The following is a 17767-nucleotide window of genomic DNA, read 5'->3' as shown; positions in this document are numbered from 1 at the left end:
CACTGTGTCTTTCTGATTTAATTGACAAGGAAAGAAACCAGCCTTTGGATAACAGTAATTTTATGATGAGTAAAACAAAGAAAGAAAAAGGAACTCGATCTATAAGGAAGTCATTGATTTGCTGATGCAAATAAATTTGTAATCTGTCTACTGCTCTGCACTTCCTATAATGTATACAGTTCTTTTTTAGGCATTGGAGTGATGCAACATAAAATCCAATTTATGTAGTCAAAAGCATTCTACTAAATATTAAAGTAAAACAAATCATCTGTAACTTCCTTCTAAATAAAAAAGCTGAAATACTATGTTAATATATACTAACACCTTAATACTCAGAACTGTTAATAACTACAGCTTGATCAGAGAGTAAGTTTAACGATCACATCCACCACACTTTTGTAATAGTCACTAAAAAAAGACTATCAAAAAATGCCACAGTCTTTGCTGGGCACAAGATCACAAGCCACCACACAGCTTTGTCGATTCAAACTGCAATTCTTTATTCCCGAACTCACACCGGCCTCTACACACACACGTTCTGGGGAAATCCAAGTTCTGCCGCACAATTCACGTCCCAAATACTTTCTCAATTCCAGGAGAACTCAACGGGAACTCAGGCAGCAGGAACGCCCTATTCCCAGCAGCAATAATCTTCAACCTGGAACTTCCCTAAAACCCATATTGTCTTAAACTGGGAACGCCTTAAACTTGTCTTAAACCGGAAAGCCCTAAACCCAAGGAGCGGGATACTTCCTCAAACCTGCAGGATACACCCTAATCCTGGATCCACCCTCATCCTTGAGCAGGGTCACCTTTCTCAAACACACATGCAATGTCAACAGCGAAATTCCAAGGCAAGTCCATTTAACATGGGGTACGCTGGCAAGGAAATTTCGATGCGTCATTCCTACTTGGCAATGGCCCTCAGCAAAAAAATATAGATATGTCTTTCTTAAGGATTCTTTAAAAAAGAAAAAAATTATACATTCAATTTTTTTCATGTTAATTTTTTTAAAAAAAGGAAAGAACAGTCTTACAGTTCCTTCTAGGATTTGTTTTTGGCGACAAACAACAAATCAGACATAGTTGATAAGAAAACTGAGGCAACTCAGGCATTTTAGAGTTTGGAAATGTTCCTGCTTGCATTTTATATAGGGGTGGTATGTGTGTATGCACGCATATACACATCTTGATCTTTTATATCTGTGGAAACAAATAAGGCAACTCATATAAAATAATACATTTCTGGGGATGGGGTTGTGGCTCAGTGGTAGAGGGCTTGCCTAACACGTGTGAGGCCCTGGGTTCAACCCTCCACACCATATAAAAACAAATAAATAAAATAAAGGTATTGTGTCCAACTACAACTAAAAAATAAATATTTGAAGAAAAAAAAGAAAGCATTTCTACTTAGAGTGACTCACCAAAGAACACTAATAATACAGGAATCATAACCCACAGGGTTTTTTTTCTCTTATTTGATAGCTCTGTAAAAATATAACTGGTTTATGAAACATATGTCTCAATAGCACACAGACATTGCCAGGTGAATATTAAAAGAGTAAAGGTTAAAGTTACTGTGACTAAGCATTAAATAGAAGAGACAAAAACATTTGAACTCCTGCTATAATGGCTCAAGTGTACTAAAGGGAAAAACAAAAAAGGATACACCTTCAAATTCTTAATATCCGACTCTAGTAGAATGAACCAAAACTTAAGTTCAGTGAAACAGATGTGTGACTTCATATGTTTCACACATGACAACAGCTTGGATGCACAATCAAAGCTAAAAATCTATTGCAGCATGAAATGGAAATATGTACTGCTAACAGAAACGAACATATAAATTGTTATATCATGAGGAAAAATAAATGAAGAATGAAAATCCAATGTAATAGTATTAACTTGTTGACAAAAAGTCAAAACTGCTCAGTGCTAAACCAATGTAGCTGGACTCAAACCTCAGCGTACTGTCAGTGTACAGAACTGTTGACCCAGTCATATCCCTAGATATTACTTAAGTTAGACTTGAAACTGTCAATGTTACTGGAGATTGATTGACTGATTGATTGATTGATTTATCAGACTTCTTTCAACTTAAACAGAAACTGTTGAAGTAACAGCTATTCTACGTTTGTAACAAAGGAATGCATTCATAAAACTTCTGGTTAATGAAGGACTAAGAGAGTTGAGAGTTGGAAGGAAATTTAGGGAGTCAATTCTAAATCTGAACTATATCCCAAGGTAGGTTCTAAATGAATGTCTTCAGCAAAGAATCATCAAGAGTTTTTTAAGTTCAAGACTTAATGTAAGCTGGGTGCAGTGAGACATGCCTATAATCCCAGCTACTCAGGAGGCTGAGGCAGGAGGATGGCAAGTTTGAGGCCAGCCTGGGCAACAGAGACCCTATCTCAAAAAATAAAATAAAATAAAAAGGGCTAGGGATATAGCTCAGAAAAAAAGATTCATTGATGACTGCTTGGGGTGACACCAATATACCTAAACCCTAATACCTCCCTTCAAGGATATAGGCTATAAAACAGAATACTGTACCTTTAAAGGATAAAAAATTAAATCCTAAGAACCAGGAGGAGTCTTACAGCAAGATAAAATACTTCAAGGAACACTTATGAGATGCTTAGGCTGGGTCTAGAACAAGGAGTCAAATTTGGACACGTGGCAATGAAGGACATTCCAGGTAGTATGAATAGTATGAATAGAATGCACTCCAATACCCTATGCAAACAAACATCATTTCCAACAATTCTTCCCTGACATAGTCTGCTCTTGTTATACCAGTCTTCTTGGTTTTCTTCAAAGAGGCATTCTCTCCTCAGGGCTTACACATTTGCCTGGAATGCTCTTCCCTGATATCTGCAAGGCTTGCTTTCTTATGTCCTTCAAGTATTTTTTCAAATGTCACCTTCTCAAGAGAACTTAACTGGCTACCTTATTTAAAACTGCCATCCTTACACTCCCTATCACCTTGCCCTGTTTTGTTTTTTCCACAGCATTTATTACTACCTGGCACACTATATAGTCTGCTTCCTATTAGCTGTGTCTACACCCTTCCCACAAGAGCAGAAGACAGATATATTTGTTCATCTTCAGTGTCTGCACACATAAGTCATGAAATAAATATTTACTGATAAACTGATGGAATAAATGAATGAAAAAGATATCTACCCTCAAATAGATTATAATCTACTGGAGAAAGCATATTATTGGCAAAAATCCAACTTATAAAGACTAATACACAGAAACAGCTTCTGGTACCCCACTTCTTCACAACCAATAAACTGACCTTTTATACCTTCTAGCTACATTTCCCCATGAAGCCTCTTTCCATATTAGGCTTCAGTGCTATCTAGTGAGTAAATGTATCACCCTGTAATATTTTTATTACCACTGTTGAACAAGAAACATGTATTTCTAGATTTCCTAATTAAATTCATATTTTAGTAGATGGTTAAATTCTACACTACAGGGGTGGTATACTGATTACTGATCAGCCAGGGAATATTAAATTGAGATACGGAAAAATAAAATTTTGAATTCTATTTCACTATTGGAATATACTTTTTCTTCACTGAAAAATGGCACTGGTAAAATGATTAAGAGAAACATTCCTTTGACAAAGGGTATTAACATTTTAAGGAAATGGTTAACAACGGAAAGTTAATGGTATTTTTTTTTATTCAGAAGGATCAATTAGAATTATATTCTGGATTAAAGAATAATGTAGAATTTTTAAACGGAGCATTCTTATTTAAGTTACACTAAACTAAAACTACCCAGGATTAATGCAAAATATTCTCTATCACCAGCAAAGGCAAAACAACTTAAGGAAATAAATAAGCTCAAGATTTCTCTTCAGCCAACACCTCCACAGACTATATTATCATTTTAGACAAACTGACATTTTCACATTTAATTTTTAATGGCAAGAATGAGTTCCATCTGGGACCTAACTGCATAAAAGTATTAGTCTTGGCACAGTTTCAATACTGAATTGAAAGTTCATTTCTGGCTACAAGCAAAATGCCCCAATACAACACAATAGTTACATCTCACATTAATCCTACCATCCAGAGCCCAATTTTATGTATCTAACCTAGGGGTGAATTTTGCCCCAAGGTAGGCACATATGTATATAACCCTTTCACAATCATTTATAAATTACTACCTAAAAGCCTCGAGCACTTAGGAATATTAACAGCGTTTGCAGTTTTAAAAGAGAGGTTTTACAAATATTACTATTCTTTTTAAGTAGAAGAGAAACTAAATTCCCTTGAAAAATGCCCAACCGGAAGCCGAAATCACAACTTCTAGGTATAGAATCACCGTACTTCAGCCATGAAAAATGTCAACAGCTATTTCAAAAGTAATTCACAATCAGGTGAAAAACATGATAAAACTATCAGCTCCTCACTTATCTTCTTCTTTTGTAAGGAGACACCTTGAAAGTCACACTGGGCAGTTGATCTCACGGAAACATCCATGGGAGACTGTACAGAGCGTGCAGTCACCGAAACGCGGGAGGCTAAAGTTCCTCCGCTATGAGAGGATTACAGCGGAAAAACAGTAGCCCATCTGTCCACTGGCGAACATAAAGAAATCCACCTGGAAGGGTTGGAAGTAAGGGAGGTGGGGCTGTGAGAAGAGCGGGGCCAACCCGAGCCGCCCACAGCACGAAGGCAACCGCTCGGGGTGGGCTCCCGGGACTTAGGGCGCGGGGCTAGGAGCGGGCGCAGGTGGGCTGCGGATGCCCGACCCCTGAGGGCCGGGCCCGAGCTGCCGGGAAACCACCCTGCCCACAGACGGGCGGAGGAGCCGCCCCGCAGAGCCACGTCGGAGGCTGGGAGCCCGGCGAGGAGGTGGGCACCTGGCTCACACCCACTGGAAGCTGACAGCCGGGAGCTCGAGGCTGCCAGGGCGCTAAAAGGGCCGCAGCGCGCCGGACGGAATCGCTCCGAGGAAGCCGCGCTGGGCGCTGCCCGCCGTCAACGACTCCCCCTCGCCCAGATCGGCGGCGGCTGGATACTTACGTAGGGCTGGTAGAACTTGGAGAGCCGCGGCTTCCCGTGGTTGTTGAAGATGAGGATCGCCTTGATCATGGCTGGGCCGGGCCGACTGGGTGGGCACTGGGGGCCAGGGCGGGGGCGGGCACGCGAGCCTCGCCTCGGGATCTTGCCAGCGATCCTTCCCCACCCGCCCCCTCCCGCACGCGCTCGCGCGCGCTCCCGAGCCGCTGGGCGGGGGGTTGAGGGGCGGGGCCAGGGCGGGGCAGACGCGGAGGGAAGCGGAAACATTTTCGGGCCAGAGCCGACTTAGCGGAGGGGTGCTTTTCACTTGGCGGCTCAGGGGAATGTTGCCCATGGAACCCGTCCTTAAGTTTATCGCAGTAAGAAAACACCAGATGCCATAGTAACAGCCAGGGGTCCTAGACAGTTTCCATATGGAGAGCTAGCCGGAAGCTCCAACGTTCACCGTTGGGTTAGATCCCCCTTTGGCGCCTCCTTTGCGATTCTCCTCAGCGCTGAGCCTGCCCTCTGCACGCTCTCAGCTGCCACTTCCGCTCTCGCTTCCCACCGTGCAATATGGCGGAGGAGCCTGAGTCTGTGTTGCAACTCCCTTCAACTGCTGCTGCTGCCGGTGAAGGACTTACGGATGTCTCCCCAGAAACAGCCACCCCAGAGCCCCCATCTTCTGCTGCAGTCTCGCCGGGGACAGAGGAGCCTTCAGGCGACACCAAGAAAAAAAGTAATTTTGAGAGCAGTCTGGGCAGTGAGGTGGGAGGTTTAGCTGCGGTCTCTAAGGGTGGTGGCCAATAACGAATCGAAATTTAGAGGAAGGCGCGAACCAGAGGTACATTTTCGGGAGTCCGAAGAGAGGAAGTGTGCTTTCATTTTTCAAACCTTGTCGAGTGCTTCAAGAGGAAGCCGTCTCCGGACTCACCATTGTGCTTGCTGGGCTATGTTAGGTGCATTGGTTATCCATGTGGTTCCAGGTACTTAGCTGCCTCCGTGCTTTTTACAATGTATTCTAATTTACCTGTGAGTTGGCTACATTACAAGTCTTGAAGGTGAGATCCGAGTGAAAGTTCAGTAGCTTCCGGTGCTTAACATAGGAGCTAATTATTTGAATAATGATTTAAAGTAATAAGGATGGTCAGATTGGTCAGAATATGGAGAAGTACTGGCGAACGAAATCAACCAAATTAAGGATGGTCAGTGGCAAGGCCTGAAATTAGATCGCTGCTTTTGTCTCCCGTACAACAGAGTGTGAATGGACTCCTTAAATCGGAAAAAACTTGGTTTTACTCAGTATGGACATTGCTAAGGGAAATTTGAAAATACAGATATTACCTTTTTTAAAAAAAATTTTGGAACCATTGTGAATCATTTCATTGCTTGAACCTATCAGTCCTCATGGTTTACTGCTTGAGAATTTGTTCTTTGTTGGAAATTAATTTCTAATGTTATTTGTTTTGAGCACTCTAGAGAGTTGAGAGTTGCTTGTGAGCAAAACATTTGCAAAGAGACTGAATTTCCTTAGACAAGTTTTCTGTCCAGAGTCTTGAACGATAGATAAGTTTTCAGATCCATTATCTCACTGGCCTTTCATTGAACTTTTTTCTGCTGCTGTTATGGAGAAAAATTGCCTCTCCCAGCACTGCTTCCCATTTAAATCAGATTCATTTGGGGCTGGGGATAAAATGAGCTCGGTTGTAAGATAAATGCTTGTCTGATAATATAAGCCCTAGTTTAATCTCCAGCACCACAAAAAGAAAGAAAAATCAGACTGCTTTTACCTCTGGGAAAAAAATCTGTTGTCATTCCACCTGATGCACTGTGATTACTTGTACAGATTAATCACCAGAGTCTTTCTTCAAAAGAATCCTATATGTTGTACAGATTGTTGTTGGATTGTTTTTTTTTTTTTTTTCCATTTTGCCTACATTGAAAGGATTTTTTTAAAGGTTTAGTCAAAACTTACTACTTAAAGCCAGGCATGGTGGTGAATGCATGCCTGTAATCCCAGCAACTCAGGAGGATGGCAAGTTCAAGGCCACCTTCCATTGAGCAGCAAGACCCTGTCTCAGAATAAAAAATAAAAACACTCCTGGGTTCATTTACCAAAACCAAAAATTTACCGCTTGACACTCAGGATAGTTACAGAGATGGAAAATAGTGACCTAGCACCCAGAAGGTGTGTTTTCTTTGGTATGCATAATTTTCTTTCTTTTTTTAACAAACTGAACCATCCTATTGAATTCCTATCCTGATTGTGATCCTTTTTGAGGAAGATCTGATGAAAGAAACTTGAATACTTCAATCTCTGAAACTTTAGAGGATTGTTGAAACCTATCAAGGTTGTAGGCCCTGAGGGCACCTTAGGCTCACCTGGGGAATCTTTTGAACAAAACTGTACTGAAGTCTTTACTGTCAAAAGATTCTCACTTAATTGATGTGTATACCTGTATTTTAAATGTTCCCCCAGTTGATTTTAATGGGTAACTAGAGTTTGGAACTATTGGCAGATCCCCTTAAGAATTGCAGGGTTATGCAGTGAAAATTTCTTCTTCTCTTCTTGCCCTCGGGCTCTTCTTCCTTCATCAGTATGACTGGGTCCCTAATTACAGCGCCTGGGGACTGAGGAAAGAGGGAGGGAAGTGTGGAAGCCAAGCTAGCCAAAATCCCATCTAAATTCTTCCAAATGAAGAGGAAGATAAACTATGTGCATCATATATTTTAATTGCCTTCATTCCAGGGGTAAACTAGAATAAATTGATCTCTAATTCCAATGGGCCCCAAGCTTTTAATTCCAAGAATGGCCTAGGGGGTAATAGAACAGAATTAACTGTAGGGGGCAGCAGTATTCTATTTTCCTTTCAGTATTGCTTACTTTGATTATAGATGTTTTTGATTTTTTTAAGGGACATAACTTCAAAAGACAGAATCATAGTCTTCAGGTTTGCATTGCTGTATTTTGGATTATTGAAAGGATTTCTCCGAACCTTACTTTTGGCCCAAAATTGTATTTTATTTTTAATAACATGGTTTTTCTTTATTAAAGAGTTTATTGTAGAAAACTCAGCAGTTACAAAAAGCCTAAGTAAGTTATATCAAGTAATAATTGCCTGTGTCACTACTGAAAAGCAATATTTTGTTTAAATTCCTTAAACTTGTGGCCTTGGAACAGTTGGTATGAAACTAATAGTGATTATTTTCCCTTAGAAATGTGTAATAGTTCCTAGGCATCAATGTATAAGTATATAGAAGTACACATGGAGCTACATTTTACTTTATTATCCATTTTCTATAATCATGTGAATATGTGTTCAAGATGCTTTTAATGAAATTGAGACAATATATGTACTGTTTACATTAGGTTTATTTTGCTAGCATCACTATGTTGTTAAATATGCTTTTATAATGTCTCTTTAATATTTAATCTTAAAGTTGAATAAGAATGACTTATGTGCTGGATACTGTTATAAACATGTTAATTCATTTAATCCTCATGACAACCCTATGAGGTAGGTGCTATTTATTATCTCCCTCTTACAAATGGAGAAACTAGCATGGGGAGATTAAAAAGTTTTCCATGTGTATACACCTAGCAAGTGACAGAGCTAAGAGAGTATAGCATCTTTTATTTAATCAGTATCTTTTAAATATCCATGTTGGATACTTGGTTTTACCAGTATTTTTCCTTAAAGATGCTTTAGTGAAGGGGAAATTCTTCTAAATGAGTCTTTGCACATCACATATTTTCTTCAATTATATTCCTAGAAGTATTACTGAGTCAAAAGTATGTCTCCAAGTATTGGATATGTATTACCAAGTTGCTTTCCAGAAAGGGGATACCATTTTTTATTCTCAACAGTAGTAGCCACATGAATACTCTATCTTTGTAGTTTGGTAAGTAAAAAACAAAATGTGAGATTAAACTTTGCTGCTGTTACACATCTTTATGCGCCATTTCTGTTTCTTTTCTTTTACAGTTGACATCCTACTGAAGGCTGTGGGAGACACCCCTATAATGAAAACAAAGAAGTGGGCTGTAGAGCGAACCCGAACCATCCAAGGACTCATTGACTTCATCAAGAAGTTCCTTAAACTTGTGGCCTCGGAACAGTTGGTATGAGACTAATAGTGATTATTTTCCCTTAGAAGTGTACCATAGTTCCTAGGCATCAGTGAATAAGTATATAGAAGTACACATGGAGCTACATTTTACTTTGTTATCCCTTTTCTGTCTTTTTTGTTGGAATTTATATACTTTATTGAAGGATTCTTTAGGAACTCTGAAATAAGATGAATTTGAGATTTGCTTTACATTATAAACCAATTTTTTAATCTGAAAAGAACATTGTTTTGATTCCAGTGTTGCTTTTGTCCCCTTCTTCTAAAGGTAAGCAATATGTCTGACATGTGCTATGAAAGAACTAAGAAATTTACATTTAAATTTATGTTGTAGTATACCTTACTCACTTCTACGAAGGGTTAATATTTTTAATGCCACTGGTTTTTATTTTGGGCAGGTCTGTCTAGAGACTGTAAACTTTAATCACCACACTTAATGACATACCTAAGGAGAAAATGTTAGCAAAATCTATTCATATTATAGTTAGTGATCAAAATAACATCTGATCTGATACTGTTAAAAAAAACACTGAAACATTGAATAACAAATTCTTTAAAGAACAGGATTGTAAGGGCCTTGGGTTTTAATTATATTGCCTAGCCCCCTTCTTTTGCCTGGAAATGACTTTATGGTAGCAACCGGCCTGAAGTAGTTTCGTACCTTTGAAAGTTTTTTTTAAAGGTAATAAACATTAAAAAAAAAAAAAAAGCCTTAACCATGAATGTCATACATTTAACCAAGAAAAATGCATGCACAGACTATCTTGAATATTAGATTTATTGATTTGGGGCTGTGTGTGAATTTTTTAGAAGAAATTTTGTCTTTATGGTTAGGTGCAAGTGTAGAATTTTTTGTAATACTGATTTCTTGGAAAGCCTGAACAAACTATTTATAAAAATGATTTACAAGTTTTTAATTACTAAAAGCTGGAAACTCCTTTATAGGAGCAAAAATTCTGTTATTCTTCTGGAAGAAAGATAATTTTCATAAAGTTCTCTTTAAATGGATGAATTAATTATTTAGGGGAGCTTTGTTCAATCTAAAGACAGCTTAAAATAGCTTGATTTGAACCAAAAAAAAATACAGGTTAATCAGTGTACCATTAAAAATGAATCTGTATTTTCTTCTTTTCTTTCTTATAGTTTATTTATGTGAATCAGTCCTTTGCTCCTTCCCCAGACCAGGAAGTCGGGACCCTCTATGAGGTAAAAAGTTACTTTTTTTTTTTTTATCTTAATGGAGTATGCACATGTGCATAATATGCATATAATAGTGTATAGCATGAATCATTCATATCTGTAAGAATTGGCATGCCAAGCACATTGGCACCTTCCTGTAATCCCAGTGACTTGGCAGGCTGAGGCAGGAGGATCATAAGTTCAAGGCCAGGCACAGCAACTTAGCAAGAACCTACCTCAAAATTTAAAAAATACTGATATACTGAGGATGTAGTTCAATGGTAAAGCACCCCTCGATTCAATCCTCAGTACCAAAAACAAAAGAATTGGCATGCCATTCTTAATTGTCTGTGTGGGGAAAAAAAGAAGAGATGACATTCTCGCTCTCTTGTTTCGTCTCTAATACTTGAATGTAGTAGGACTTTAATAACTTATACAGTGATTGAAGGATCAAGAAATTAATTGTATGTCAAAATAATCTTTTCATATTTTTAGAAGTTATATCCAGTCTCTCTACATTGTTCATGTGATCTGTAATCCAAATCTGCCTCCAAGAAATTAAAAAAACTACATAAGAACCACTTTACTCAACATTCTTGCAGTTCTATGGCGATAATTATTAGAGTGTACTTACAAGCACTAGTAGAGAACATCTAAAAATACATACTTGATCATCAGAGCAAGATTAAAATATATAAGCCCATTCATACCCAATTTGCTTAACTGATGGATTTTTGTGAAACATTTATGATTATTGGTTACGTGTCTGGTAAAAAAAAAAGGCATTTTTTTTAAAAGAAAGTTACCTTATGACATAGGTAACATGAACATATATGGATATTTGTGATACATATGACTTTTTCTTAGTTTTATTTAACAGTAACAAAAATGGAGTTTAATTTGTTGCGGTTTTTCTTTTTGTAGTGTTTTGGCAGTGATGGTAAACTGGTCCTACATTACTGCAAATCTCAGGCCTGGGGATGAGCCACAGAGAAAAACAGCTTGCTACTCAAGATGATGTTTTCACAGAGGAAACGGCTCCATAAAGTTCTTATGCTGTGATGAGACTTTTAACAGATATCAACTACTCAGCATGTGTCTACTGTAACTCATTTATACATAAGAAAACCTCTGTAGAGTGAATAGACTAACAAAAATATGATTTGTGTTAATACACAAGTCTTCATAAAAGATGGACATCACAGTATGCCTGTTACTCCTGCCTATTACTACCATTGTTTCAGATCTGCCTCCAAGATTGAGAAGATTGAAACTACATGAACTTTCATTACCAATTTCAAAATGATTGAAATTGTTTACTTATAGAACTAGCACTCTGCTGATTTCTTTCATGGTAAAAATTAATTTTCTAATAGGTTTTTCTATTTCTTTTTAACTCATTCAAGGAAACGTCAGGGGTATAAGAGGTTTATATTTTTTCTGTTGAATTACCTTGTCAAACCAAGTCGCATTGACCTCTTAGCTGAATACCTTACATAGTCCATTAGAGGGCAGTCCAGCTGATAAAAAGGGTTTGGTTAATCCGGTTCTACATCTTTGCCAGGTAAAAGGAAATAAGACTTTTCTTGTTAATTTCTGGCCAATATGTAGCCAAGAAAGCAAGTATGTTGACAAACTGGAAGACTTTGAGAAAATAATCACAATTTAATTATGCTGGGAAACAAACAATTTTACAAATTCTAGACAAATGAGTTTTATAGGATTTTTTTTTTTTTTTGGTACTATCATTTAAGATTGAGTCCCAGTGTTGTGCTGCTTTATCACTTATTTAAACAATGTCCAAAGAACTTGCTGAGTAAACCTAAAATCATTGTGTACTTCATATTATATTCAGATTGAAAGTATTCAAAGAATAATTGTAAAATAGCCTCAAATTTTATGTGTATGTCATGCCTTGACTAAAAGAGTACCATTTTTACTGGTGTGGTTAGACTGCTCATTGCTTGAAGTGAGATTTAACTTTTTTTTCTTTTGTACTTTATTTATCATGCATAATATTTAAAGCCATTCCATAAATGGAATAGAATGTTCAAACAGGTTTTGTGACATATACTATAATTTCAAGTGTTTGTTTTCAAAGATAATATGGTAGGAAGGATGTGATTCTTATGAAAGTACTTGAGCTACACTTACATCCTTTAAATCCCAGAGTGCACTTTATGGCTAGGGTTCAGCCACATATTAGCATGAGGATATGCTAAATAACAATTCACTTTACAGTGAAGAAATTGCTATTCAGTTCTCATTTTCTGCCTAAGAATGTGAATTCTTGATTTCCCTTATACCAATGACCCTTTATAATAAATGAATATGGCTAATAGCAGTGGAAAATTATTGACAGGTTAAATTGTACAAAATTATGAGAAATGTGTATATATGTTGAAAGATGGAAATAAATTTTCAAGTCAATTGGGTTAGATATAAAAAAGATATATTCTCTAGTTTTGTCTACTTATAATTCACTCAAGGAAGGACTATATTACATGTGTAAATAGAATTTATGCATTATTTTTGCTGTTGATGTTTCAAATAGAAACTACCTCAACAATGAAAAATATTTTGAGTTTGAAATTTTTAACATCAGTGTAATTATTTTTTTAATCCAAATAACAGTAGCCTATTAAACTAAGATTAACTAAATGTATACTTTATTTTCTTCCCTAATAACTTTGAAGAACATACAAGGCTTTACACATTTTCAAATTATATTTACTTTTTTTTTTTTTATCTTTACCCAAATAGTCATTCTTCACTAACTTTGCAATACTTAACTTATAAGCCTGGAGTCTACGTTATTGGAACTTAAATAACTAAAATTTAAGTTAGAACCTAAAACATAGTTTATTCACAAGTTTGCAGTTCATACTGTCTTAAATGTGATTGAACTTAGGGGGAAAAAACTGAACCCTTAGGTCATATTTTAAATTTTCTGTGTATTGAGAAGAAAAGTATCAGTTTGTCATCTTTAGCTTATTGTGCAAGTATGACCCACAGCATATTAAATAATATGATATTAGAATCTTAGAGGTATATGTGCCACAAACTTCATAACAAGTTCTCCATGTTTAGGGCACAAGGTAACTTAAGAATATTTTATCTGTAATCAAAATAAGACTGGATACTTACTGAAATCTGATTTCTTGAAGTCTTGACCTAAAAAGACTTTAGAAAGCCTGTGTCCTCTAATCAAATGAGAAAACTAAAAACTGTAGGATATGCCTCAGATTATAGAACATTAGTCAACCCATTTACTTATTTAGATTGTGTAACCCAAAGTAGGAAAGCATTAAGTGTTGAAAGAGTGGTGAAAATGAAAATTGCCTTTCATGCAGCTTCTGCTTTATTTTCCTGGAATTATAACAGGTTGGGTAAGCTTTTAACACCACAGGGAAGCCAGCTATAGGTCACATAATGACAGGGAAGGTGTTTAGAAAACAGTTTAGTGGTTTAGTCCTACAAATATTATTTCCTTACAACAGTTTTCAACCCAAACTGGATTGTTCACTGTTCCCTGTGGTTTTGGTTTCCTACCTCTGCTTATGCAGTTCACATACATATTTACTCCTTCAACGGTTAACAATTTTTCTATGCCTAAATTCAAAGTTGAACTCTTACAGCCAGTCTGAATTAGAGAAGATACCCTCTTCAGAAAGACAGCAAACTATAATAGCATATACATGTGCCTATTACTCCTTCATGAATGTTGTTCTTAAAAATAGGATGTTTTGGGAATTTTTTTTTAATTTGGTATTTGGGCATATTGAGTGAATGAAATTGTGATAACAAGGTGATTTAGTGTAGGAAATCAGCAATGTGTAAAAAAAATTTATATGGCAGAAGGTAACGGAAAATATTTACAATGTATAATAGCATTTTAATGCCTATGAACTTGTTTCATCTGATAAGGCCAACTAACTGAAAAATAAGCAAAAAAAAAAAAAAAAAAAAAAGGCAGGAGGTGGGGTGTAGTTCAGTGGTAAGAGTCCTGGGTTCAATCTCTAGCACTTAAAAAACAAAAAAATCTAATGGGATTCACAAAGGAAGAACAAATGGCCAATAAAGTATGAAAAACCTAACCCCTTTAGTTAGTACTTAAAACATAAAAAGATGCTGGTTATCACCCATCCTTAAATTAAAAACAAATCTTGATATTGGCAAAGTTGAGGGGAAATGAGTCCTGTCATTTTCTTGGTGAATGGAATGTGAATTTGCACTTTATTTTTAGGAGCCAGTTTGGCATTACCCAAAAACCTTGTAAGTATAAATATCTATTATTTATTAATGTTTTCAGTACTTGGTCTGTCTTCAGCATTGGAATAAGACAATTTTATTCTAATGACAAGTCGGGGAGTAGACTTTCAGATTTGAATTTAAATTGAAGACTTTTTTTTTTTCCTTTTAGTACCCAGGATTGAATTCAGGGGCACTTGACCACTGAGCTACATCCCCAGCCCTATTCTTTGTATTTTATTAGAGATGGGGGTCTCACAGAGTTGCCTACTAGTGCCCTGCTTTTGCCTAGGCTTGCTTTTAACTCTAGATCCTCCTGTCTCAGCCTCCTGAGCCACTGGGATTACAGGCATGTGATGTTTAGAAATAACGGAAAATAAGATATTTGGCAATAGGGGTTTTACATTATGTTGTATTAAGGATATTTTGTGTTGTAACAGATAAACATGATTCTTAGTATTGGTTACTTGCGATGGTGACGAGAAGTCTGTGACCATCTGTTTTGAAATGACGTTTATTTCTAGAATTGTGATCATCTGTTTTGAAATGGCTTTTATTTCTAGAATCGTCTTCCTTACAGTCTTCAGCCCTGTCTCTTCCAACTATCTGCTCCCACTTAAAGTATCTAGATCTCCAAAGCATATCTTTCTTCCTCTTCCAGTTTAATTTTCTCTAACCATTTCAGTAAAATCCATCCAGTTGCTTAGCTGTTTCTTGACTCCTCTTCCCACCCAGTTCCAATCTGCATCAAATCCAGATAGATTTACCTTGCAAACTTAGAATTCAGCTGTCCCTCAGCTCTTCTGTTATACTTGTGGACAAAAGCCACCATTAAATACACAAAATTGCCATTCTTAATTGTAATAGCTAATTCATTCCCCTGCATCTGCACTCATCTGACAAAAACTCTCCAAAGACATCCCATATAGGAGTAAAAGCTGAAGTCTGTGATGTGCAGTCCCTAGTACACATTTCTGCCACTCATCTGTGCTCTTATTCCAGTACTAAGGTTGCACCCATTCCAAGGCCTTTGCACTTATTTCCTCCATCTGGAAACTTCCATTTCCCTCATTCTCTGCTCAAACCTACTTTAAAGAAGTCTCTGAATTCCCTCTAAAATGGTTTTTTCCCCTGCTTTATTTTTCTCCATTATACATTGTGTACAAGTGTTGTGTATCCATATGGTATACAATATTTGTGTGTCCTTTCCTGCAGCCATTGAACTATAAACTCCCTAAGGGCAGAGATTTACTTTTGGAATAGTGCATAGCTCATAGTACTTGCTTTTTTTTTTCTTTCTTTCTTTTTTTTTTTTTTTTTTTAATGTGCTAGATGAGCTGGGAGTTATGGTGCATACCTGTAATCCCAGTGAATTTGGCTCAGGTAGGAGGCTCTCAAATTTGAGACCTGCCCAGAAAACTTAGCAAGACCCTGCCTATAAATAAAAAGTGCTGAGGAGTGGCTCAGAGGCAGAGCCCCCTGGGTTCAATTCCCAGTACCACACACACACAAATCTTGGGTAGATGTTATTTCCAAACATCTAGTTTTATTTGCCTTCTGGATCTTCTGGATATCTGCTCCCATGGCAGTGTCTTAAAATGTGTCCATCATTGTCTGGGCAATTCAGAGTACAGTAGAACTACTCTCTGGGTCTTGGTATTTTATTAATAAAGCCTATAATGTTTATGGCTTTTAATGATGAATAGGTTACAATGTGAAGCTCTAGAGAAGAATTCTGAGGTTCTTTGCTGGATTTGAATTGAACTCCAGAATCTCCAAAGAAGTATCAATTGAATTACTCTAGCAAATTACCAACATATTTTCCCTAACTTCACCATTTATGCATGCACTCAAATATTTTGAGTGTATAACATAACAAAGTTGTGTGTGCTAGGAATGGATGTAGATATAAAATGTTGCTAGGCATGGTGATGCATGCCTATAGCCCCAGCTGCACAGAGGCTGAGGGTGGCTTGAGCCTAAGAGTGGAAGGCCAGCCTAGGAAACCATAGGGAGGCTTTATTTCAAAAAATACAATGTAAGTGGAGCCTCTCTTAAAGGTTCTCATTATCAAGGTGATTCACATAAGTGACTGCAGTGCATGCTGAGAAATGCTAAGTGCCATTTAAAAAAAAAAATGATTATAGCTCCAGTTGTTCCAGAGGAGGAAAGATGGCTCATTTGAAAGGAAAGCAAAGGGTGGATTAAGATTTTTGGACATGCTGAAATGACCTAGAATCTATGTAGAAAGAAAAAATTAAGCAAAAATAGATTTAGTGAGCACACAAAAAAGATAATGACTTATTCAATTTGGCTGGAGGATATATTTGTAAAGAATGAATGATAAAGGGTGAAAGACCCAAAAATGGTAGTTTAGAGCAAAACAACCTGGAGCTTTAATGCCTATCCTACAAAACTTGTTGCGTTGGAAAATCAGCATTACTGAAAGTTTGTGACCAGAAAACATCAGTTCTATGCTTTGGAGTAATTAATCTATAAGGCTATGCATAAAGGATTTGCATTAGAAAAGCTGGAACCATTAATCCAGTATAGGAGGTTAGAGCAGTGACCCAGCCACATCAGAATAAGTGGAGTAACAGGATAGAAAGGAGGTAAAAACAAAAGATAAGGAGAAATAAAACTTGGTAGTTAGTTAAAAGGGAAAGAGTTGGCAGTGGTGGTTGAGGGCTCTGAGCCTTTGTACCTCAATGCAGAAACAACCTCTAAGAGTTAAAGAACATGCTTGAAAAAAGTTTCTAACATGCTACATTTGAGGTGCCAAAAGGTGTTAGTGCACTAAGCATGTAAAACTAGAGATGTGCACAGGGGTGGTCAATGAAATCATGAAAGTAGGGAACAGAAGGTTTAGGGGATTAGACCCACGGCTTCAGCCATACTAGGCAAGCACTCTGCTACTGAGCTACATTCCCATGTCTTTTTATTTTTATTTTTTTAGACAGGATCTAAGTTGCCCAGGCTAGCCTCAAACTTGTGATTTATCTGCCTCAGCCTACTGAGTAAGGCTTGTGCTACTGTGCCTGCCAAACAGAGATTTAGAGAAAAAAACAACAATGGATAAAAATGTCTATAACTATATTAGTACAGATCTTTGAGTTCTTTGAAGATAGAGTCAAGAAAATAGAAATTTAATTGGTAAATGTAAGATGTCAACCGTGAAATACAGA

The 17767-nt window shown here is 37.1% G+C and overlaps 2 protein-coding genes across 6 annotated transcripts in view; one reads left to right on the top strand and one right to left on the bottom strand.

Moving 5' to 3' along the window:
• The window catches only part of AP3S1 (adaptor related protein complex 3 subunit sigma 1), an 89876-nt gene extending 84403 nt beyond the window's left edge, over positions 1-5473 (bottom strand). For 2 of the 5 annotated variants that reach the window (XM_081293536.1, XM_081293537.1), the window contains exon 1: positions 5049-5297. In XM_081293536.1, coding sequence (XP_081149662.1) covers positions 5049-5117 — 69 coding nt within the window. In that variant the 5' untranslated portion in view covers positions 5118-5297. Of the gene's footprint in view, positions 1-5048; positions 5298-5335 lie in introns of those variants that run through there. The other 3 variants (XM_081293538.1, XM_081293539.1, XM_081293535.1) reach the window with 3 other exon arrangements.
• Positions 5474-5598: 125 nt separating this feature from the next.
• On the top strand, positions 5599-12996 carry ATG12 (autophagy related 12). The gene is made up of 4 exons (XM_081293586.1): positions 5599-5763; positions 9011-9147; positions 10296-10358; positions 11256-12996. The coding sequence occupies exons 1-4, from the start codon at positions 5601-5603 to the stop codon at positions 11313-11315; spliced, it is 423 nt and encodes a 140-aa protein (XP_081149712.1). The 5' UTR covers positions 5599-5600; the 3' UTR covers positions 11316-12996.
• The last annotated feature ends 4771 nt before the right edge of the window (positions 12997-17767 follow it).

Source organism: Spermophilus citellus (assembly GCF_964194105.1).
Source record: "Spermophilus citellus genome assembly, chromosome: 1".
In the NCBI taxonomy this organism is placed as follows: Eukaryota; Metazoa; Chordata; class Mammalia; order Rodentia; family Sciuridae; genus Spermophilus; species Spermophilus citellus.
Note: the sequence above shows the minus strand (reverse complement) of the source record. Positions and strands in the feature narration are given on the sequence as shown.